Here is a 24,669-nt window from a genome sequence, read left to right as displayed (position 1 = left end):
AAACTTTGGGGAAAATTAAGCCCATTGTCCTTCCTACCCAAAACCTCTTATTCCCAGTTATTTACATTACAAAAAATATATCTTTCTGCTTTACCTTCCAAGATTGATTTACAATACTTGTTTAAGATGAGCGCACTTTAATTACTTGCTTATTTTTCCCTCCACCATCTTCAAAACATTACTGCCAATATGCAAGTATATTTCTTTCCTCCTTAATTTCCATTTGCAATTCTGGTTGGTGTTGTTTCCGCTTGCTTTTCTCACCGTTGAGTCTTCAGTAACAAGCATCTCAACGACTGGCGAATTGTCATGGTCTACATAGAGTTCAATGACAGCATCAAAGCTCTTCGTAGTAATCATGCCTAGCCCCAACCCCAACATTAATTTCTCCCAGCAATACAAAATACCCTTATTTCAAGCAGTACCATTAGCTTAAAATTTTTTATGTAGGAGTTTAAACTGGATAAAACAATGAAAAATATATATTTAAACAATTCCTGAGCTTCAGTTACTGTATATTTTCTATTATGGTACAGTTTCCATGGTGCATGCTGGTTACTATACGAGTAGGGCGAAAGGTGCAACTCCTATGATGCAACACACATACACAGCACATACATAATACATTTTTCCACAAGACTGAAAATCTCTTACATCAAAACTGCTGTGGAATTTCTAACGCAAGCCTCAGAACATACACAGAGGAGGTATGTGTGAGAGAAACATCCTGCAAGCATCTCTAACATTAGATAACCAAGTCAATGTGTAACTGGAGAGATTTCCCCTCAGAATTGTGCACATATTTGTTTCCAGCATTACTTCTAGGTGTATACATTATACTGAGTGAGGGAAGAGAATGACAGCCATGATTGGTCAGTTTTGTGGTACTTGCTGCTTTATGAATGAAAGCTTTGCAGAAAGATTGAAGGGTATGATTACTTGGTTTTCAAGTGTTATTCATTTCTCATTGGATTTTTTGTTGCCTTTAATTCTTCCTCATTTAGTCAGATAGATTGAGCCAATGATAATATGTTTTGTCTTACAGGTGTGCGACATCCTTATACATGACAATTTTGAGGTGTGACACCATACTTTTAGGTGTGGCATGGGACGCAAAACTTGTAATTATAAAGGCACTGCAAGGCATGTTAGTGCATTAGCTTCAAACGTGAGTCACGATCATAGATAATGTCATACTAAGTAAGTTAGATTCCTCTTTTAGGGTTCAATTTTCCCCAGTGATTTGCGCCGTTTTTTTGGCCTAAGTTAAAAAACCCAAGTTTCCCTGATTAATTTGCACCAGTGTAACTCAGTTAGTTACGATATTTTTAGGTACTTTTTTTTCAGCCAAAGGGGGCGTAACCTGCCACCCACACTAATTCTGGTCAGTTAGGCAAGTTTGGCCAGCTGAGAGTTACTAGAGTTCTTCTTAGACCAGTGTATGTGGCCTCCGCAGAAAAACCTTCTGGTGAGTTAAGGAAATCGGCTCAGATAAGGAAATCGGCGCAGGTAAGTGCAGCAGATGCCCGGACAGCAGCAGCAGGAGAGGTAAGAGAGAGGGGGAGAGGGGGGGAAGCCTTTCGGGTATAGTTAGGTGCGGGGCCCGGGAGGGATGAGGCCATTCGGCCTGGAATAGGTGCGGGGGAGCGGACCAGGAGGCCATTTTGCCAGGGCTAAGTGTGGGGGAGCGGAACGGGAGGCCCTTCGGCCTGGGATAGGAACGGAGATTGGCACCGGGAGCTGGGGGGTGACTTCAATAATTTATTGGAGGTAAGTTGCTACAATGTATTTGTGCTCGTGAAGTTGCCGCAATGTGTTTTAACGTGCTTGTGCAGGTTGCAAGCTGGTTGTATTTCACTTTCCAGCCTCAGCCCACATTGTGTCCCTGGTTACCGTGGCAACCCTATCTTTTTGGCGCATATCAAGGCTCCACCCCCAAAACTAAAGGACAGGCTAGGGGAAACTTGTAACATTTTATTTTGCCGCACTTGGGCCCCAAAAAAAACAGGCGTAACTCTTCAAGTACGCCAAAAAAAAAGCTTTGGGGAAACCTGAACCGATAGAATCACCTCAGTTATATTCGCCAAATCTGCACTATCATGGTATGACTGCATTTTACTAAGCCACAGAATGCAGATATTGAAAGTAAAAAAAAAAAACTAAAATATCCCTTGGGGATGTCTCAAGTGGCTTTCTGAAGTAAACAGGAATTTTCTGCTAACAAAAAAAAAGTTGTATTTAGTTAGCATCTTATAATGTCTTCGAGTCATCTTCAAATGCAGCATAGTGTCTGCCCTCTCAGGTAAAAGTAAAACATCCCACTGCATTATTCGAAGAAAAGCAGGGGAGTTCGCAAGGTATCAGGACAACATTTATTTCTCAACCACACCTAAAATAGATGAACTGGTTATTTAATTCATTGCTGCTCATGGGACCTTACTCTGCACAAATTGGATGTTGCATTTTGCTAATAGTATTTCATTGGTTGTACAGCTCTTTGAGATGTCCTGAGGTCATGAAAGGCGCTATATAAATGCGAGTCTGTCTTTCTTTCACATTCACTGAATTTTAGTCACTGTGATTTTGTAAGCAAGATCAGCACAGCAAGATCCCAATAACTGTAAATTATATGAATGGCAAGATAATAATGAGTTTTGGGCGGTATTGATTAAGAAATTAATGTTGGCCAGGACTCTGAATTCCTTCCTCTCCTTCAAATAGTACCAGAAAATCTTTTTCATCCACCTGAACAGGCAAATATCGTACCTTTGGTTCACATCTTATCTGAAAGACTATGGAAGACTATCAGATTATGGATCATTGCTTCAGTACTGCATTGAACTCATCCAAAATCATGTGCTCAGGTCCTGGATTGACATCTTAACCCATAACCTTCTGAAACAGGGGTGAGTACTGCCAACGGAGTCAAACTGACACCCTAATTAATTATGTAACTACAACTGTAACAATAAAGAATTGTTCAGTTTTGAAGTACAGTTACAGCTTTTTTTTTAGGTCATTTATAGAATCCTATATTGATCTTTACTGATGCAGATTAAGAGACTTATGTATGCGAATTTGAAGTCGCAGGTCTTAAATAAAAATATTTGATACCTCATAATACTCTCCGTATGCTAACCTGCCATTAATATTGAGGCTCAGATTAATGAAATGCCAAACAGAATAATTTGCAATGTCAGATTGGACGCAGCAAAATATATTATTGTTATTATGGACAGTCTTCACTGCACAAAATGAGAGAGAAAAAGAACTGTAAATTCCTGTTTCATTCAAGTACAATAATATTTAGATGCCTCGCAATTTTATGGAAAATTATGAAAAGTTTGTCAATATTTTTCTTTATTCGTTCATAGGATGTGGATGTCGCTGGCAAGGCTATCATTTACTGCCGATTCCTAATTGCCCTTGAGAAGATGGTGGCAAGCCGCCTTCTTGAACCGCTGCGGTCCGTGTGGTGAAGATTCCACACAGTGGTAACAGTGCTATTAGGGAAGGTGTTCCAGGATTTTGACTCAGCGGTAATGAAGGAATGGCGATATACTTCCAAGTCAGATTGGTGTGTGACTTGGAGGGGAATGTGGAGGTGGTGGTGTTCCCATGCGCCTGCTGCCCTTGTCCTTCTAGGTGGTAAAGATTGCAGGTTTGAAGTGCTGCCAAAGAACCCTTGGCGAGTTGTTGCATTGCATCTTGTAAATGGTACACACTGCAGCCACGGTAGGCCGGTGGCGGAGGGAATGAATAATTAAAGTGGTGGATGGGATGCCAATCAAGCGGGCTGTTTTCTCCTGGATGGTGTTGAGCTTCTTAAGTGTTGGAGTGGCACTCATCCAGACAAATGGATAGTATTCCATCACACTCCTGACTTGTCCCTTGTAGATGATGGAAAGGCTTTGGAGAGTCAGGTGGTGAGACACTCGCCGCAGAATACCCAGCCTCTGACCTGCTCTTGTTGCCACAGTATTTATGTAGCTGATCCAGTTAAGTTTCGGATCAATGGTGACCCCCAGGATGTTGATGGTGGGGGATTCAGCGATGGTAATGCTGTTGAATGTCAAGGGGCGGTGGTTAGACTTTTGCTTGTTGAAGATAGTCATTGCCTGGCACTTGTGTGGCATGAATGTTACTTGCCACTTATCAGCCCAAGCCTGAATGTCGTCCAGATCTTGTTGTATGTGGGCATGGACTGCTTCATTATCTGAGGAGTTGCGAATGGCACTGAACACTGTGCAATCATCAGCGAATATCTCTACTTCTGACCTCGTGATGGAGGGAAGGTCATTGATGAAGCAGCTGAAGATGGTTTGGACTAGTACACTGCCCTGAGGAACTCCTGCAGCGATGTCCTGGGGCTGTGATGATTGGCCTGCAACCACCACAACCATCTTCCTTTGTGCTAGGTATGACTCCAGCCAGTGGAGAGTTTTCCCCTGATTCCCATTGACTAGGGTTCCTTGATGCCACACTTAGTCAAATGCTGCCTTGATGTCAAGAACAGTCACTCTCACCTCATCTCTGGAATTCAGTTCTTTTGTCCATGTTTGGACCAAGGCTGTAATGAGGTCTGGAGCTGAATGGTCCTGGTGGAACCCAAACTGGGCATTGGTGAGCAGGTTATTGGTGAGTAAGTACCGCTTGAGAGCACTGTCGACGACACCTTATATCACTTTACAGATGAGAGTAAACTGATGGGGTGATAACTGACTGGATTAAATTTATCCTGCTTTTTGTAGATAGGAGACACCTGGGCAGTTTTCCACATTGTCGGATAGATGCCAGTGTTGTAGCTGTACTGGAACAGCTTGGCTAGTGGCGCAGCTAGTTCTGGAGCACAAGTCTTCAGCACGACAGCTGAGATGTTGTCGGGGCCCATAGCCTTTGCTGTATCCAGCGCGTTCAGCCATTTCTTGATATCACGTGGAGTGAATCAAATTGGCTGAAGACTGGCTTCTGTAATGGTGGGGACCTCTGGAGGATGCCGATATAGATCATCCACTTGGCACTTCTGGCTGAAGATGATTGCAAATGCTTCAGCCTTGTCTTTTGCACTCTCGTGCTGGGCTCTGCCATCATTGCGGATGGAGATATTCATGGAGCCTTCTCCTCCCGTTAGTTATTTAATGGTTCACCGCCATTCATGACTGGATGTGGCAAGACTGCAGAGGTTTGATCTGATCCGTTGATTGTGGGATGGCATGCTGATTCTGCTTTTTAGCATGCATGTGTTGCTGTGTTGCAGTTGTCCCCAGGTTGGCTACTCATTTTTAGGTACGCCTGGTGCTGCACCTGGGTGCTCTTCTACAGTCTTCATTGAACCAGGATTGATCCCCTGGGTGATGAAGAGTGAGGGATGTGCCGGGTCACGAGGTTACAGATTGTGGTGGAATACAATTCTGCTGTTGCTGATGGCCCACAGCGCTTCATGGATGCCCAGTTTTGAGCTGCTAGATCTGTTCTGAATCTATCCCATTTAGCATGGTGGTAGTGCCACACAACACCTATCCATGGAGAGAGAAGCACTTCTATCTTACAGGCACAAATTTGTGAAATCGTGCATTCTTACCACATCCCTCGTGTTGAGCCATCTGATTCAAACTCGTCCTCTAAGTTTAATTACTCACCTATTCTAGGAATCGATGCATATTTAGGAGATGGTTATCAGCCATATAACATAAATAGCATGGAGCACACCCAGAATTTTAAAATCAGCTACAATTTTATTTACACAATACTGAAGGCCTGCAAATACAAGGCCGAGCACATCCAGGCCTCGTGGATTCATCGAACTTCCAATCAAAGAGTCATTCAGCATTAAAGAAAGAGGCATGTGCAATGCACACTTGCATTTTGGCAAATTTGAACTTGTTAAGTGCCTCAGTAGCTGCTTAACAAATGGCTCGTTTTAGCACACAGGGGATGTTTCATCACAATAGTATACTTATTATCTTGGGGAATATTTTTTTTTGAAAGTTTTTGTTGATTTTGTAAGAAGTGAAATCAGACACCATATACTGTTTGCACGATAATGCAACAAATAGAGCAATGTGAGTTCCTGTTTGAAAGTACAATTTAAGCAGGTATGGATAATGTTACAACATTTTATACATACCAGGCTCCAATATCCCCTCGACTGTCCGTAGTATAGTCATTCATACAATCTAACAGGGTATCATAGATCTGGGACACATTACTTCGACAGATGACCTGATCACACGGTCCATCTTCGTTCACGCCCACTGTCTTACAGACTCTAGGTCAAAACATTGGGGGAAATATCAGAAAATAACATTAGAATTAAAAGTTCAATTTAACAATGAGTTGCATTTTGTTTGGACACTAAAGAGTACTATTTGATATTTTTCAATTTTTTTCTTCCTCCATTCCCTAGTTCTCTGGCCCATCTACCACCCAGGACCAACCAGATCCCCATGCTGCTTTGAGGTGGGCACCAGAAGGTCAATAGCTTCAGGCTAGACATAGCTCTCCCTCTATTTTTTCTTCCCCATAGTAGTGTAGATAAGTGGTACTACAAATCAACTCTTCATTCCTCTTGGTGTGCTTAAATAGGAATGTCATTTTTAGAAACTGACCTAAAATATTTTGTACTTGTTTTGAAAGCAATTAAGCATTGCTTTTTCTGAAGTTGTAGATCAAAAATAAATTGACTGATCACTTCTAATGAATGAGCCATCCCACTTACTTTGCATTTCATAATGGAACAAGTATTAAAATTATTGTCTGGGATGCATAAAGTAAGCAACAAAAATGTTGAAGAATACATTTTTCAGTTAAATTATTTCATTAAGCTGCCAATGATCTTTATAAAATGTTATCATGCTTCCAAAATTAAAATGGGCCTCCAATCTTATCAAAATAATAAATTATTTTAATCGTTTACTTTCATCCACCCATCCGCATTAAGCAATTTGAGTGTGTGACTCAGCAGTTAGCCTCTGAAAATACATTGTAATTTAGTACACTGGTTTGAGTAAATCATAATATTCCATACTGAGCAATGGCCTTCAGTGCATCCCTTCTCGCTTCTGCAAAGGTGGCAGCTTTCACTGTCATCCAGGTGACTCTCTGCAATCCTTCTAATACCTGCAACAAGCCAAAAGATGATGAGTTGTGGGAAATATCCAAATATAAGTTAGGAAACAGTCACAACTGTGCAAGTACTATTGTGTTGCAGTAAAATTAATATGATTGTTCATATAAATATAAAAAACTATATAAGACATCATCATCAAAGAGATATACCAAACAGGCAACTTTGTTTTAAAAATTAGAATACTTCATTACTGGTAATGAGAACAATTAAAGAACTGAAGCAGACTCCTGATAATGAGCAATGGGACTCTGAACTAGTTAAATTAAATGACACAATTCACTATTACAATTCATTACATGTGTGTGACTATGTTAGCAGTAAAATTAGCAATAATATTCATTTTAGTGAGAATATGGTGATTTCTAAATTTAACAACGCTTGCTTTCCAGTTCTGTTGAAAGCACAGACTGAAAAATTGTAAGATTTAGCATTGAGTACACTCAAAAAAATCTGAGATTCACAGATGGTGAATTTGATCAGCCAAATTATACATTTTGTGATGAATGATGAACATTCTTTCTTGTCTTTGGCAAGTTGCCTGTGGCATTGTCTGGTCAGTAGCGCAAGTTTTTTTTAAAGATAGAGGATTGTGATAGAATTGGGAAGAAAACTTCAGAAGCTTCCTTTAGAGGGTTTGCTAACAACTAACAAAACTGGTTTTAAGCAGACGACTTCTAAGGACAGACAGCCCTGGAGCGCAAACCCACAACTAATATCCTGTAAGTCAGGACTACCAGTACCCACGGTACATACATTCTTTTTGCTCGAGAGCGCTTTCTGATGTTCACAATTTGAACGTAAAATATGTTCCATTGTTTTCTGTAGCTGGTTTCTCTTCATAATGGGTAAAGAAGGAAGGAATTGGCAGGAGCTTCACAAGTCAATCAAAGATGCTCCGAAGCCACATTTGGCTGCAGCCACTTTTTAGATCAGAAGTCGGGAGGTGCGTTGCTGAGGCGAGAGTCCGGGGTCGGAGAGGCCTATAAAGGCTGCGAGATCAGAAGTCGGGAGGTGAGTCACTGAGGCGAGAGTCCGGGGTCGGAGAGGCCTATAAAGGCCGCGAGATCAGAAGTCGGGAGGTGCGTCGCTGAGGTGCGAGTCTGGAGTCGGAGAGGCCTACAAAAAGCGTGCTTGTGCAGCTGCAGGGAGAAGGCAATAAAGAAGTAGAAAGAAATCAAAAGGTGACGTCACAGCCAAGGGGGTAAGTGATTGGCTGGTGATTGGTAAGTAGCTTCTCTTTGTCCTTCTTGATCAGTAAGTAACCTTTAGCCTTGTTGTTGCCAAATTAAGTTTATCTAAGGGTTAAGTCATGGCAGGACAACTCAGACACATATTATGCTCCTCCTGTACCATGTGGGAAGTCAGGGACGCTTCCGGTGTCCCAGACGACTACGTGTGCGGGAAGTGTATCTGTCTCCAGCTCCTAACGAACCGCATTGCAGCACTGGAGCTGCGGGTGGATTCACTCTGGAGCATGCACGATGCTGAGAATGACGTGAATAGCACGTTTAGTGAGTTGGTCTCACCGCAGGTAAAGGGTACACATGAGTGACCAACAGGAAGAGCAGTGCAAGGAAGGTAGTGCAGGGGTCCCCTGCGGTCATCCCCCTGCAAAACAGATACACCGCTTTGGGTACTGTTGAGGGGGATGACTCATCCAGGGAGGGCAGCAGCAGCCAAGTTCATAACACCGTGGGTGGCTCTGCTGCACAGGAGGGCAGGGAAAAGAGTCGGAGAGCTATAGTGATAGAGGATTCAATTGTAAGAGGAATAGATAGGCGTTTCTGCGGCCGCAACCGAGACTCCAGGATGATATGTTGCCTCCCTGGTGCAAGGGTCAAGGATGTCTCAGACCGGGTGCAGGACATTCTGAAAAGGGAGGGTGAACAGCCAGTTGTCGTGGTGCACATAGGTACCAACGATATAGGTAAAAAACGGGATGAGGTCCTAGGAGACGAATTTAGGGAGCTAGGAGCTAAATTAAAAAGTAGGACCTCAAAAGTACTAGTCTCAGGATTGCAACCAGTGCCATGTGCTAGTCAGAGTAGGAATCACAGGATAGCTCAGATGAATACGTGGCTTGAGCAGTGGTGCAGAAGGGAGGGATTCAAATTCCTGGGGCATTGGAACCGGTTCTGGGGGAGGTGAGACCAGTATGCACCGGACGGTCTGCATCTGGGCAGGACCGGAACCAATATCCTAGGGGGAGTGTTTGCTAGTGCTGTGGGGGAGGAGTTAAACTAATATGGCAGGGGGATGGGAACCTATGCAGGGAGGCAGAGGGAAACAAGAGGAAGACAGAGGCAAAAGATTGAAAGGCGAATAGTAAAAGTGGAGGGCAGAGAAACCCAAGGCAAAAAACAAAAAGGGCCACATTACAGCAAAATTCTAAACATAGAAACATAGAAAATAGGTGCAGGAGTAGGCCATTCGGCCCTTTGAGCCTGCACCGCCATTCAATAAGATCATGGCTGATCATTCCTTCAGTACCCCTGTCCTGATTTCTCTCCATACCCCTTGATCCCCTTAACCGTAAAGGCCATATCTAACTCCCTCTTGAATATATCCAATGAACTGGCATCAACAACTCTCTGCGGCAGAGAATGCCACAGGCCAACAACTCTCTGAGTGAAGAAGTTTCTCCTCATCTCTGTCCTTAAATGGCCTACCCCTTATCCTAAGACTATGTCCCCTGGTTCTGGACTTCCCCAACATCGAGAACATTCTTCCCGTATCTAACCTGTCCAGTCCCGTCAGGATCTTATATGTTTCTATGAGATCCCCTCTCATCCTTCTAAACTTCAGTGAATAAAGGCCCAGTTGATCCAGTCTCTCCTCATATGACAGCCCAGCCATCCCTGGAATCAGTCTGGTGAACCTTCGCCGCACTCCCTCAATAGCAAGAACGTCCTTCCTCAGACTAGGAGACCAAAACTGAACACAATATTCCAGGTGAGGCCTCACCAAGGCCCTGTACAACTGCACAAGATCTCCCTGCTCCTATATTCAAATCCCCTAGTTATGAAGGCCAACATAGCATTTGCCTTCTTTACTGCCTGCTGTACCTGCGTGCCGTGCCCACTTTCAGTGACTGATGAACCATGACACCCAGGTCTCGTTGCACCTCCCCTTTTTCAAGTCTGCCGCCATTCAGATAATATTCTGCCTTCGTGTTTTTGCCCCCAAAATGTATAACCTCACATTTATCCACATTATACTGCATCTGCCATGTATTTGCCCACTCACCTAATCTGTCCAAGTCACCCTGCAGCCTCATAGCGTCCTCCTCACAGCTCACACCGCCACCCAGTTTAGTGTCATCCGCAAACTTGGAGATATTACACTCTACTCCTTCATCCAAATCGTTAATGTATATTGTAAAAAGCTGGGGTCCCAGCACTGAGCCCTGCGGCACCCCACTAGTAACTGCCTGCCATTCTGAAAAGGACCAGTTTATCCCGACTCTCTGCTTCCTGTCTGCCAACCAGTTCTCTATCCATGTCAGTAAATTACCCCCAATACCATGCGCTTTGATTTTGCACACCAATCTCTTGTGTGGGACCTTGTCAAAAGCCTTTTGAAAGTCCAAATAAACCACATCCACTGGTTCTCCCTTGTCCACTCTATTAGTTACATCCTCAAAAAATTCCAGAAGATTCGTCAAGCATGATTTCCCTTTCATAAATCCATGCTGACTCGGTCCGATCTGGTCACTGCTTTCCAAATGGGCTGCTATTTCATCCTTAATGATTGATTCCAACATTTTCCCCACTACTGATGTCAGGCTAACCAGTCTATAATTACCCGCTTTCTCTCTCCCTCCTTTTTTAAAAAGTGGAGTTACATTAGCTACTCTCCAGTCCATAGGAACTGATCCAGAGTCGACAGATTGTTGGAAAATGATCACCAATGCATCCACTGTTTCTAGGGCCACTTCCTTAAGTACTCTGGGATGCAGACTATCAGGACCTGGGGATTTATCGGCCTTTAATCCCATCAATTTCCCAAACACAATTTCCTGCCTAATAAGGATATCTTTCAGTTCCTCATTCTCACAAGACCCACTGTCCCCTACTACATTCGGAAGGTTATTTGTATCTTCCTTTGTGAAGACAGAACCGAAGTATTGGTTCAATTGGTCTGCCATTTCATTGTTCCCCCTTATAAATTCACCTGAATCCGACTGCAAGGGAGCTGCGTTTGTCTTTACTAATCTTTTTAAAGAGGCAAGGTGTGTTAAAAATACAAGCCTGAAGGCTCTGTGCCTCAATGAGATGAGTATTCGGAATAAGGTGGACGAATTAACTGCGCAGATAGCAGTTAATTGGCATCACAGAGACATGGCTCCAGGGTGACCAAGGCTGGGAACTCAACATCCAGGGGTATTCAACATTTAGAAAGGATAGACAGAGAGGAAAAGGAGGCGGGGTGGCGTTGCTGGTTAAAGAGGAAATTAATGCAATAGTATGGAAAGACATTGGCTTGGATGATGTGGAATCGGAGCTGCGGAATACCAAAGGGCAGAAAATGCTGGTGGGAGTTGTGTACAGGCCACCAAACAGTAGTAGTGAGGTTGGGGACAGCATCAAACAAGAAATAAGGGATGTGTGCAATAAAGGTTATCATGGGCGACTTTAATTTACTTATAGATTAGGCTAACCAAACTGGTAGCAATGCAGTGGAGGAGGATTTCCTGAAGAGCATTGGGGATGGTTTTCTTGACCAATATGTCGAGGAACCAACTAGAGAGCTGGCCATCCTAGACTGGGTGATGTGTAACGAGAAGGGACTAATTAGCAATCTTGTTGTGCGAGGCCCCTTGGGGAAGAGTGACCATAATATGGTAGAATTCTTCATTAAGATGGAGAGTGACACAGTTAATTCAGAAACTAGGGTCCTAAACTTAACTAACTTCGACGGCATGAGGCGTGAATTGGCTAGAATAGACTGGCAAATGTTACTTAAAGGGTTGACGGTGGATAGGCAATGGCAAACATTTATAGATCACATGGATGAACTTCAACAATTGTACATCCCTGTCTGGAGTAAAAATAAAACAGGGAAGATGGCTCAACCGTGGCTAACAAGGGAAATTAAGGATAGTGTTAGATCCAAGGAAGAGGCATATGAATTGGCCAGAAAAAGCAGCAAACCTGAGGACTGGGAGAAATTTAGAATTCAGCAGAGAAGGACAAAGGGTTTAATTAGGAGAGGGAAAATAGAGTACAAGAGGAAGCTTGCCGGGAACATAAAAACTGACTGCAAAAGCTTCTATAGATATGTGAAGAGAAAAAGATTAGTGAAGACGAACGTAGTCAGATTCAGGTGAATTAATAATGGGGAACAATGAAATGGCAGACCAATTGAACCAATACTTCGGTTCTGTCTTCACGAAGGAAGACACAAATAACCTTCCGGATGTACTAGGGGACCAAGGGTCTCGTGAGAAGGAGGAACTGAAGGATATTCTTATTAGGCGGGAAATTGATGGGATTGAAGGCCGATAAATCCCCGGGACTTGATTGTCTGCATCCCAGAGTACTTAAGGAGATGGCCCTAGAAATAGTGGATGCATTGGTGATCATTTTCCAGCAGTCTATCGACTCTGGATCAGTTCCTATGGACTGGAGGGTAGCAAATGTAACACCACTTTTAAAAAAAGGAGGGAGAGAGAAAACTGGTAATTATAGACCGGTTAGTCTGACATCAGTAGTGGGGAAAATGTTGGAATCAATTATTAAGGATAAAATAACAGCGTATTTGGAGAGCAGTGACAGGATCAGTCCAAGTCAACATGGATTTGTGAAAGGGAAATCATGCTTGACAAATCTTCTGGAATTTTTTGAGGATGTAACTAGTAGAGTGGACAAGGGAGAAACAGTGGATGTGGTGTATTTGGACTTTCAAAAGGCATGTGACAAGGTCCCACATAAGAGATTGGTGTGCAAAATCAAAGCACATGGTATTGGGGGTAATGTACTGGCGTGGATAGAGAATTGGTTGGCAGACTGGAAGCAGAAAGTCGGGATAAACGGGTCCTTTTCGGAATGGGAGGCAGTGACTAGTGGAGTGCCACAGGGCTCAGTGCTGGGACCTCAGCTCTTTATGTTATACATTAATGATTTGGATAAAGGAATTGAGTGTAATATCTCCAAGTTTGCAGATGACACTAAACTGGGTCGTGGTGTGAGCTGTGAGGAGGAGGCTAAGAGGCTGCAGGGTGATTTGGACAGGTTGAGTGAGTGGGCAAATGCATGGCAGATGAAGTATAGATACATAGATACATAGAAAATAGGTGCGGGAGTAGGCCATTCGGCCCTTCGAGCCTGCACTGCCATTCAATGAGTTCATGGCTGAACATGCAACTTCAGTACCCCATTCTTGCTTTCTCGCCATACCCCTTGATCCCCCTAATAGTAAGGACTACATCTAACTCCTTTTTGAATATATTTAGTGAATTGGCCTCAACAACTTTCTGTGGTAGAGAATTCCACAGGTTCACCGGGTGAAGAAGTTTCTCCTCATCTCGGTCCTAAATGGCTTACCCCTTCCTTAGACTGTGACCCCTGGTTCTGGACTTCCCCAACATTGGAACATTATTCTTGCATCTAACCTGTCTAAACCCGTCAGAATTTAAAATGTTTCTATGAGATCCCCTCTCATTCTTCTGAACTCCAGTGAATACAAGCCCAGTTCATCCAGTCTTTCTTGATATTCAGTCCCGCCATCCCGGGAATCGGTCTGGTGAACCTTCGCTGCACTCCCTCAATAGCAAGAATGTCCTTCCTCAAGTTAGGAGTCCAAAACTGTACACAATACTCCAGGTGTGGCCTCACCAAGGCCCTGTACAACTGTAGTAATACCTCACTGCCCCTGTACTCAAATCCCCTCGCTATGAAGGCCAAAATGTCATTTGCTTTCTTAACCGCCTGCTGTACCTGCATGCCAACCTTCAATGACTGATGTACCATGACACCCAGGTCTCGTTGCACCTCCCCTTTTCCTAATCTGTCACCATTCAGATAATAGTCTGTCTCTGTTTTTACCACCAAAGTGGATAACCTCACATTTATCCACATTATACTTCATCTGCCATGCATTTGCCCACTCACCTAACCTATCCAAGTCACTCTGCAGCCTCATAGCATCCTCCTCGCAGCTCACACTGCCACCCAACTTAGTGTCATACGCAAATTTGGAGATACTGCATTTAATCCCCTCGTCTAAATCATTAATGTACAATGTAAACAGCTGGGGCCCCAGCACAGAACCTTGCGGTACCCCACTAGTCACTGCCTGCCATTCTGAAAAGAACCCATTTACTCCTACTCTTTGCTTCCTGTCTGCCAATCAGTTCTCAATCCACGTCAACACACTATCCCCAATTCCATGTGCTTTAACTTTGCACATTCATCTCTTGTATGGGACCTTGTCAAAAGCCTTCTGAAAGTCCAAATACACCACATCAACTGGTTCTCCCTTGTCCACTCTACTGGAAACATCCTCAAAAAATTCCAGAAGATTTGTCAAGCATGATTTCCCTTTCACAAATCCATGCTGACTTGGATCTATCATGTCACCTCTTTCCAAATGCGCTGCTATGACATCCTTAATAATTGATTCCATCATTTTACCCACTACTGATGTCAGGCTGACCGGTCTATAATTCCCTGTTTTCTCTCTCCCTCCTTTTTTAAAAAATGGGGTTACATTGGCTATCCTCCACTCCATAGGAACTGATCCAAAGTCTATGGAATGTTGGAAAATGACTGTCAATGCATCCGTTATTTCTAAGTACTCTGGGATGCAGACCATCAGGGCCCTAGGATTCAAACCCATCAATTTCCTCAACACAATTTCCTGACTAATAAGGATTTCCCTCAGTTCCTCCTTCTTACTAGACCCTCTGACCCCTTTTATATCCGGAAGGTTGTTTGTGTCCTCCTTAGTGAATACTAAACCAAAGTACTTGTTCAATTGGTCTGCCATTTCTTTGTTCCCCATTATGACTTCCCCTGATTCTGACTGCAGGGGACCTATGTTTGTCTTTACTAACCTTTTCCTCTTTACATATCTATAGAAGCTTTTGCAGTCCCGTTTAATGTTCCCTGCAAGCTTCCTCTCGTACTCTATTTTCCCTGCCCTAATCAAACCCTTTGTCCTCCTCTGCTGACTTCTAAATTTCTCCCAGTCCCCGGGTTCGCTGCTATTTCTGGCCAATTTGTATGCCACTTCCTTGACTTTAATACTATCCCTGATTTCCCTTAATAGCCACGGTTGAGTCACCTTCCCTTTTTTATTTTTACGCCAGACAAGGATATACAATTGTTGTAGTTCATTCATGCGGTCTCTAAATGTCTTCCATTGCCAATCCACTGTCAACCCCTTAAGTATCATTTGCCAATCTATCCTAGCCAAGTCACGCCTCATTCCTTCAAAGTTACCATTCTTTAAGTTCTGGATCATGGTCTCTGAATTAACTGTTTCATTCTCCATCCTAATGTAGAATTCCACCATATTATGGTCACTCTTCCCCAAAGGGGCCTCGCACAACGAGATTGCTAATTAATCCTCTCTCATTACACAACACCCAGTCTAAGATGGCCTTCCCCCTCGTTAGTTCCTCAACATATTGGTCTAAAAAACCATCCCTTATGCACTCCAGGAAATCCTCCTCCACCGTATTGCTTCCAGTTTGGTTAGCCCAATCTATATGCATATTAAAGTCACCCATGATAACTGCTGCACCTTTATTGCATGCACCCCTAATTTCCAGTTTGATGCCCTCCCCAACATCACTACTACTGTTTGGAGGTCTGTACGCAACTCCCACTAACGTCTTTTGCCCTTTGGTGTTCTGCAGCTCTACCCATATAGATTCCACATCATCCAAGCTAATGTCCTTCCTAACTATTGCATTAATCTCCTCTTTAACCAGCAATGCTACCCCACCTCCGTTTCCTTTTATTCTATCTTTCCTGAATGTTGAATACCCTTGGATGTTGAGTTCCCAGCTCTGATCATCCTGGAGCCATGTCTCTGTCATCCCAATCACATCATATCTGTTAACATCTATTTGCACATTTAAATTAATCAACCTTATTCCAGATACTCCTTGCATTAAGACACAGAGCCTTCAGGCTTGTCTTTTTAACACACCTTGTCCCTTTAGAATTTTGCTGTAATGTGGCCCTTTTTGTTTTTTGCCTTGGGATTCTCTGCCCTCCACTTTTACTATTCTCGTTTCTATCTTTTGCATCTGTCTCTCTTTTATTTCCCTCTGCCTCCCTGCATAGGTTCCCATAATGTGGATAATGTGAGGTTATCCGCATTGGTGGCAGAAACACGAGGGCAGAGTATTATCTGATTGGTGGCAGATTAGGAAAAGGGGAGTGCAACGAGACCTGGTTGTCATGGTTCATCAGTCATTGGAAGTTGGCATGCAGGTACAGCAGGCGGTGAAGGCGGCAAATGGCATATTGGCCTTCATAGCTAGGGGATTTGAGTATAGGAGCAGGGAGGTCTTACTGCAATTGAGGCCTCACCTAGAATATTGTGTTTAGTTTTGGTTTCCTAATCTGAGGAAGGACATTCTTGCTATTGAGGGAGTGCAGTGAAGATTCACCAGACTGATTCCAGGGATGGCTGGACTGACATATGAGGAGAGACTGGATCAACTGGGCCTTTATACACTGGAGTTTAGAAGGATGAGAGGGGATCTCATAGAAACGTATAAGATTCTGACGGGACGGGACAGGTTAGATGCGGGAAGAATGTTCCCGATGTTGGGGAAGTCCAGAACCAGGGGACGGAGTCTTATAATAAGAGGTAGGCCATTTAGGACTGAGATGAGGAGGAACTTCTTCAATCAGAGAGTTGTTAACCTGTGGAACTCCCTGCCGCAGAGAGTCGTTGATGCCAGTTCATTGGATATATTCAAGAGGGAGTTAGATATGGCCCTTACGGCTAAAGGGATCAAGGGGTATGGAGAGAAATCGGGAAAGGGGTACAGAGGTGAATGATCAGCCATGATCATATTGAATGGTGGTGCAGGCTCGAAGGGCCGAATGGCCTACTCCTGCACCTATTTTCTATGTTTCTATCACTCAATGCCTCTATTACCGTAATGTTTCTAGTGCCCTTCGACCTGATATAAAACCGCTTTAATTTAGCCAAGTGCTGCAGCCCTCACCCACTCCAGGTCCATTACTGCCATCACCCTCATCCTCTCGAAGCACCACTAGCTCTCCATGCTCCAACAAGTCATTTTCAATATTCCAATCATTGTTTTTAAATCTTTCCACAGTGTCATCCCACCCTACCTCTCCCTGCCTCACATCCCTGCGCACATCCAACAGATGTCTCCTCGCCCCTTGCTCCTTCCGCTCCACCAGCAGCTGCTGCTCGCAGTCATTGCATTTCTGCTCTCTTAAATTCTTTACCCAGTTCTCCCCACCTTGTCACTTCTCTGTGCTTTTAAAAAAAATTCAAAACCCTACTCTTTAACCATGCTTTCGAGTTCTATCTCAGCGTCTCCATTCGCCTACTCTTTCGCCATGCTCGACATCGGTGTCCCTTTTCTCCTTATGGTAAAGAACTTGGAGACATCCTCCTGTATGTGAGGAGCACTATATAGAGACAAGATTTTGTCGCTGTTCATAGTTCCTTTCTTTGTTTTTTTGCACTCCATTATCTTACCTGATAAACTCTTTCCCAAATCATAAATTAGCTATCCCTGTGCAAAAGGTAATACATTTGAAAAAATATTTGTTCAAGTTCAAATAAAGCGGAATGCAGCACAATCACCACACCATCACATATCTGCCGTGACAAATTATCCACTTCAGTTCTAACTCTAGTCCATATAAGAATCCAAACATAACCAGCTTTAATCAGATGCAATGATGTTACTATATATCTGACCATGCCTTGATCCAGATGGAGTTCATTTTTAAGTTAAATTTAATGGTTTTATTTTAATGCTACATGTTAGGAAACTTTTAAAGCATTTAAAAAAAAAATATTGATTATCTTGTATTTTTACAAAGAGTGATATTAACTATTCTAGCAACTGAACCCTTAAAAAATGTTACCAGTCACAGAACGGGAACACTTGAAATCCTTACAGTGACAAGCTACGCTCAATACCAAAATGTAATATTTGGCAATCCAGCACACACAATTTATATTTTATAAAATGTTTTATTAATTAGTTGTCAATGTGGAAAAATCTTTAAACTCACCTGGTGGAGCTTGCCACTGAACATAAATTTAGGAAGTGCACCCAATGCCAAAGAAAATCCACAACGAGTCATTTCTTCAGAACGCTGAAGCTCTGAAATGTATTTGTCCACTATTTTATCTAAAGAAAATGTAAAATTGGGGGAAAAAAAACAACAAAATTAGAAACCAGGCAGATATGCGATGGTGTAGTAATTGTGCTGCATTCCGCTTTATTTGAACTTGAACAAATGTTTTTTCAAATGTACAGAGATAGCTAATTTATGATGTGGAAAAGAGCTCATCAGGTAAGATAAAGGAATGCAAAAAAACAAAGAAAGCTGACTTTATTGATAATATGTTATTTGCCAATCAAAGGCAATAATCTGCCCTACCTCAACTTTTATTGAGATGCAGGGCAGACTATGAATGATGTCAGGAATGGGACTATTTCCATTGGAGTAGAGAAGGCAGAGAGGAAATTTAATAGAGGTTTTTAAAATTATGAAGGGTTTTTATAGATTGACTATGGAAAGACTATTTGCTCTGCTTGGGGGTGACCGTGTCTTGGAGTTATCAACTTAAAATTGTCAGAAAGTGGAGAGGGTAAGATAAATTTCTTTACACAGAAAGTGGAGTATGAAATTCTTTGCCAAAAAAAAGTCATTGGAGCAGAATTGCGACTTTTAAGATACGACAGAAAATTCAAGTTGCTCCAAAAAAACGGAGCAACTCCTGGGGAAACTTGGGCCCCATATCCTTCCCACTAGTTAGTGGCCTATAGAATAGACCTGGTAGTGTAATGGCACCTCTACTAACAACAAACCAAGTGTATTGCAGTGGCAATTAAGTTCTGGAAAACAGTTTTTTGCCCAGTTTTAACTAATTAAATCATTACCCCAAGTAACTCCTACAAATGGTTCCCTCTCCTCCGATACTGTCCCTCTCGTGTTCCAAGCTGCCATCACAACTCTCCTTAAAAACCCACCCTCAATCTCTCTATTGTTACTTACTACCGTCCCATCCATAAGCTCCCTTGGAGCAACTTGGTTTTTCTGGAGTATCTTAAAAGTCGCAATTCTGCTCCAGTGTGAGTTAGGAAGGATTTTTTTTAGTTTCGTTTCGTTTGGTTCAAAAGGGGGCGTTACCAGCCACCAACGCCTGTTTTGGCTATCTAAGTCAGTTTGGCCAGCTAATAGTTGTTCCAAACTAACTTAGGCCAGCGTATGTGTCCGGACAGAAAAACTTTATGGAGAGTTAAGAAATCAGCGCAGGTAGACAGAGATAAGGGGAGGGAGAGGGAAGCACAGAGGACCTTGCAAAGCACTAAACACCTTCTCAACAACATTCATAAAGCATAAAAAACATTAATAATAATTAAAAAATAAAACTTAAGTCCTATCTTCATACTGGACCGGAGAAGTCAGCGGGCCGGGAGGCCACTTGGCCAGGAGAACTCACCCAGGAGAACGAACCGGCAGGCAGGCAGGAGAGAGAACTCACAGAACGCAGCAGGCAAGCAGGAGAGAGAACTCACAGACAACGGCAGGCAGGAGAGAACACTCACAGAACACACCATGCACCGTCAAGCCCTTCGGCCAAGGCTAGGTGCGGCGAGCCGGCAAGACGCGCTGGGAGGGCAAGGAGCAACTGCGCATATGCGCAGACTCCACTGCGCATGCGGACAGCTGCTGGCACTGTTTTTGGTGCAGGGCTGTAGCTCCGCCCCTCACTGCTTTTGCCACGTCTGCCAAGCCCTAGGACAGTTCACGGAGCGGGGAGAATACGGAGCTACATTTCTGGCGCCGTTTTTGGAGTAGAAAGTTGGCGCACCACAGGTAAGTGTGCTGGAAAAAGGGGTTGGGGAAATTTTGGCCTATAGAGGTGCAAATTTGCTGGGAAATTAGAGAAGTGCAAGAACTATAGAGTATTGATAATGGGAGACTTCAACTATCCTAAAAAAGACTGGGATAGTAATAGTGTAAAGGGCAGAGAAGGAGAAGAATTTCTGAAGTGTGTTCAGGAGAACTTTCTTGATCAGTATGTTTCCGGCTCAACGAGGAAGGAAGCATTGCTGGATCTGGTTCTGGGGAATGAGGTGGGTCAAGTGGAGCAGTGTCAGAAGGAGAACATTTAGGGAACAGTGATCATAGTATCATGAGGTTAGCTATGGAAAAGGACAGGATGCAATCAAGAGTAAAATACTTAATTGAAGGAAGGCCAATTTCAATGAGTTGAGAACGGGTCTGGCAAAACTGTAAGTGAACAATGGGCTGCCTTTAAAGAGAAGATAGTTCGGGTACAGTCGAGATACAGTCCCGCGAGGGGATTAGGAAGGGCAACCAAAGCCACAGCTCCCTGGATGACGAAAGAGATAGAGAGTAAGATGAAGTAGGAAAAGGTTGCTAAAGACTGTCAGGTTGAGAATACAAGTGAGAACCAGGTTGAATATAGACAGTTCAGAGAGAAAGTGAAAAAGAAAATAAGAGGGGTAAAGAGAGAGTATGAGAATAGATTGGTAGCTAACATAAAGGAAATCCTAAAGTCTTCTATAGGCATATAAATAGTAAACCGGTAATAAGAGGAGGGGTGGGGCCGATGAGAGACCAGAAGGGAGACTTATGCATGGAGGCAGAGGGCATGGCTGAGGTACTAAATGAGTATTTTGCATCTGTTTTCACCAAGGAAAAAGATGCTGCCAAAATCATAGTGAAAGAGGTGATGGTAGTTGAGATACTAGATGAGATAAAATGAGAGAGAGAGGTACTAGAACGGCTGTCTACAGAGTAGGCTAAGTCACCAGGACCGGGTGGGATGCATCCGAGGATGCTGTGGGATGTTAAGGTGGAAAATGCAGAGGTATGAGCCATAATCTTCTTTTCCTCCTTAGATTTGGGGGTGGTACCAGAGGATAGGAGAATTGCAAATGTTATACCCTTGTTCACAAAAGGGTGCAAGGAGAAATCCAGCAACTACAGGCAGTCAGTTTAATCTCGGTAATGGTGAAATGATAATCAGGGACAAAGTTAACAGTCTCTTGGACAAATGTGGATTAATTGAGAGCCAGCATGGATTTGTTAAAGGCAAATCATGTTTAACTAACTTGATTTGAGTTTTTTGATAAGGTAACAGAGAGCGTTGATGAGGACAATGTAGCTGATGTAGTGTACGTGGAATTTAGACAGTTAAGGGGGACAGATAGGGTAGACAGAGAGAAACTATTTCCGCTAGTTGGGAATTCTCGGACTCGGGGGCATAGTCTTAAAAAATAGAGCCAGATCTTTCAGGTGTGAAATTAGGAAACCCTTCCACACAAAAAGCGTGGTAGAAGTTTGGAACTCTCTTCCGCAAACGGCAATTTATGCAAGATCAATTGTTAATTTTAAATCGGAGATTGATAGCTTTTTGTTAACAAAGGGTATTAAGGGATATAGGCCAAAGGCGGGTATACCAGCCATGATCTCACTGAATGGCAAAACAGGCCCGAGGAGCTGAATGGCTTACTCTTATTCCAATGTTCCAAAAGGCATTTGATAAAATGCCCCATAATAGGCTTGCCAGAAAAGTTGAAGCCCATGGAATAAAAGGCATAGTGGCAGCATAGATACGAAATTGGCTAAGTGACAGGAAACAGAGTAGCGATGAACGGTTGTTTTTCGGACAAGGAAGGTATGGTGTTCCCCAGGGGACAGTACTAGGACCACTGTTTTTCTAGATATATATTAATGACTTGGATGTGGGTGTACAGGGCACAATTTCAAGATTTGCAGATGACACAAAACTTGGAAGGATAGTTAACAGTGTGGAGGATAGTGATAGACTTCAAGAGGACATATACAGGCTAGTGGAATGGGCGGACACCTGGCAGATTAAATTTTATGCAGAAAAGTGTGACGTGATACATTTTGGTCAGAGGAACGAGGCAACATAAATTAAAGGCTACAATTGTAAAGAGGGTGCATGAACAGAGAAACCTGGTGCTATATGTGCACAAATAATTGAAGGTGGCAGGTTGAGAAAGCGGTTAAAAAGGCTGATGGGATCGTGGGCTTCATGAATAGAGGCATAATGTTCAAAAGCAAGGAAGTTATGATGAATCTTTATAAAACACTGGTTCGGCCTCAATTGGAGTATTGTGTCCAATTTTGTGCACCATACTTTACGAAGGATATGAGGGCCTTATTGAGCGTGCAGAAAAGATTTATAAGAATGGCTCCAGGGTTGAGGAACTTCAGTTACGTGGATAGACTGGAGAAACTGGGGTTGTTCGCCTTAGAGCAGGGATGGTTGAGAGGAGACTTGATAGAGGTGTTCGAAATTATGAGGGGCCGAGACAGAGTAGATAGAGAGAAACCATTTCCACTGGTGGAAGGGTCAAGATCCAGAGGACATAAATTTAAGGTGATTGGTAGAAGAATCAAAGGCAACATGAGGAAAATCTTTTTTACGCAGCGAGTGGTTAGGATCTGGAATACACTGTCTGAAAGGGTGGTGGAGGCAAACTCAATCGTGCTTTCAATTGGGTAAGTACCTGGAGGAAACATTTTGCAGGGCTATAGAGAAAGGGTAGGGGGTGGGACTAGTTGAAGTGCACGGGCTCGACAGGCCGAATGGCTACCTTCTGTGCTGTAACTATTCTATTTTTTTTTTCCAAGCCAAGAAAAATGTATTTACCTGAAACATGCCGGAAATACACATGCATGTGCATACATGTGTAAACAATAAGCCTCTCTTCTCACACTGAACTAAGGAATTGTAAAATAAATGTTATGGGGTTATAAGAGATAATTTTTATATGGGTTCACTACTTGGGTGAGGTAAACATAAAAACACATCTAACCTAACAACGTACATTTCTGTGCCATTCCTCACATTCAGGAAGACACTGTTAAGTGCTTTACGCTGTGTTGAAACCATGGTGGATGCTGAGGAGGGTGGAAAGAGGGAAAAAAGAAAAGATTGTGGGTGGGGGAAGACTGAATGCATGGCCAAAAAGACAGCAGAGAACAAAGTAGAGGGGTACTGGAAAAACGTTGCAGAAAGCAGAGGCATAGTCCCTGAAAGAGCAGCCACCAATTATACAGCAAACTGAATAGAAAAAAAAGAAAGACTTGGATTTCTATAGCGCCTTTCATGATCACTGAACATCTCAAAAGTGCTTTACGGTCAATGAAGTGTTTTTGGAGTGTGTTCACTGTTGTAATGTGGGAAACGCAGCAACCAACTTGCACACAGCAAGCTCCCACAGACAGCAATGAAATAATGACCAGATATCTGTTTTTGTTGTGTTGATTGAGGGATACATATTGGCAAAAACACCATGGATAACTCCCGTGCTCTTCTGCGAAGTAGTGGTCGTGGGATCTTTAACGTCCACCTGAGAGAGCAGATGGGGCCCCGGTTTAACGTCTCATAACAGGCAACAAGGAGTAACCCAGCGTGAGAGGATTAAAGAGTGTGTGAGGAATATATGGTTGGAGTAGATAACCAAGATAGGTGGGGCAAGGCTATGAAAGAATTTGAAAGCCAGGACAGCAATCTTGCAGTCAATTCAAGATTGACTGATAAGACCATAGGAAGCCAGTGAAACTTGGAAATAATAGAGATGATGGGAGTGGACAACTTTATTTGTAAAGAAGTTAATGGTGCAGAAATTGCAGTCCGAGGTATCCAGATGCCGATGAGCTGGAAAAATCTACGAACTTGCTTGGTGGTCCGGGAGGTGGAGACTTGCATAGAGGCCCACGTATCCCATGGACTTAGGCGTATCTCAAGTGTCCCCGGGATCACATGGGCTGGCTCAACCAATCAAAGTATGGGTATTCCCATTCATTTTTGTGGTGAGTTTCGTATATAGAGTCACCATATGTATGAATGGAAATACCCAATAAAATACACAACCACTTAAATACAAATTTTATAAAAGCTATCACATATTTAAAATTAATCAAAATGGAATTTAATTAATTATTTAAAACAAAAATGGAACTGTTTGAAAAATAAATGTACATATTTTTAAGGGTCTAAAAATAAACTTACCTTATGTCACAGGTTTTTATATGTTTGAATTATTGATAAAAAATTTATTTTTCTGTCTTTAAAAGTCTTACGCTGATAAAATCAGGTCTTACACCTTGTAACTTCTATATAAATAAAAGTCTTCCACTCCCATCATCTCCATTATTTCCAAATTTCACTGGCCTTATGCCTGCTTTTATCAGGTGTAAGAATTTCACGGGCATTTGCTGGGCAGAAGTTGGACAAATAGCCCAACTCTCCGCCAGCGGAGGATCTTTTCTTCCAGATGCGTGCGATCTGTC

The 24,669-nt window shown here is 42.9% G+C and overlaps 1 protein-coding gene across 1 annotated transcript in view; it reads right to left on the bottom strand.

Moving 5' to 3' along the window:
* tbcd (tubulin folding cofactor D) overlaps positions 1–24,669 on the bottom strand; it is a 400,428-nt gene that overhangs the window by 84,826 nt on the left and 290,933 nt on the right. The window contains exons 27-29 of the mRNA XM_070857568.1: positions 18,373–18,491; positions 7,028–7,119; positions 6,128–6,268 (exon numbers count right to left, since the gene is read on the bottom strand). Of these exons, the coding sequence (XP_070713669.1) occupies positions 6,128–6,268; positions 7,028–7,119; positions 18,373–18,491 (352 nt within the window). The remainder of the gene's footprint in view (positions 1–6,127; positions 6,269–7,027; positions 7,120–18,372; positions 18,492–24,669) is intronic.

This window comes from Pristiophorus japonicus, chromosome 16 (assembly GCF_044704955.1).
Source record: "Pristiophorus japonicus isolate sPriJap1 chromosome 16, sPriJap1.hap1, whole genome shotgun sequence".
Taxonomy (NCBI): Eukaryota; Metazoa; Chordata; class Chondrichthyes; family Pristiophoridae; genus Pristiophorus; species Pristiophorus japonicus.
Note: the sequence above shows the minus strand (reverse complement) of the source record. Positions and strands in the feature narration are given on the sequence as shown.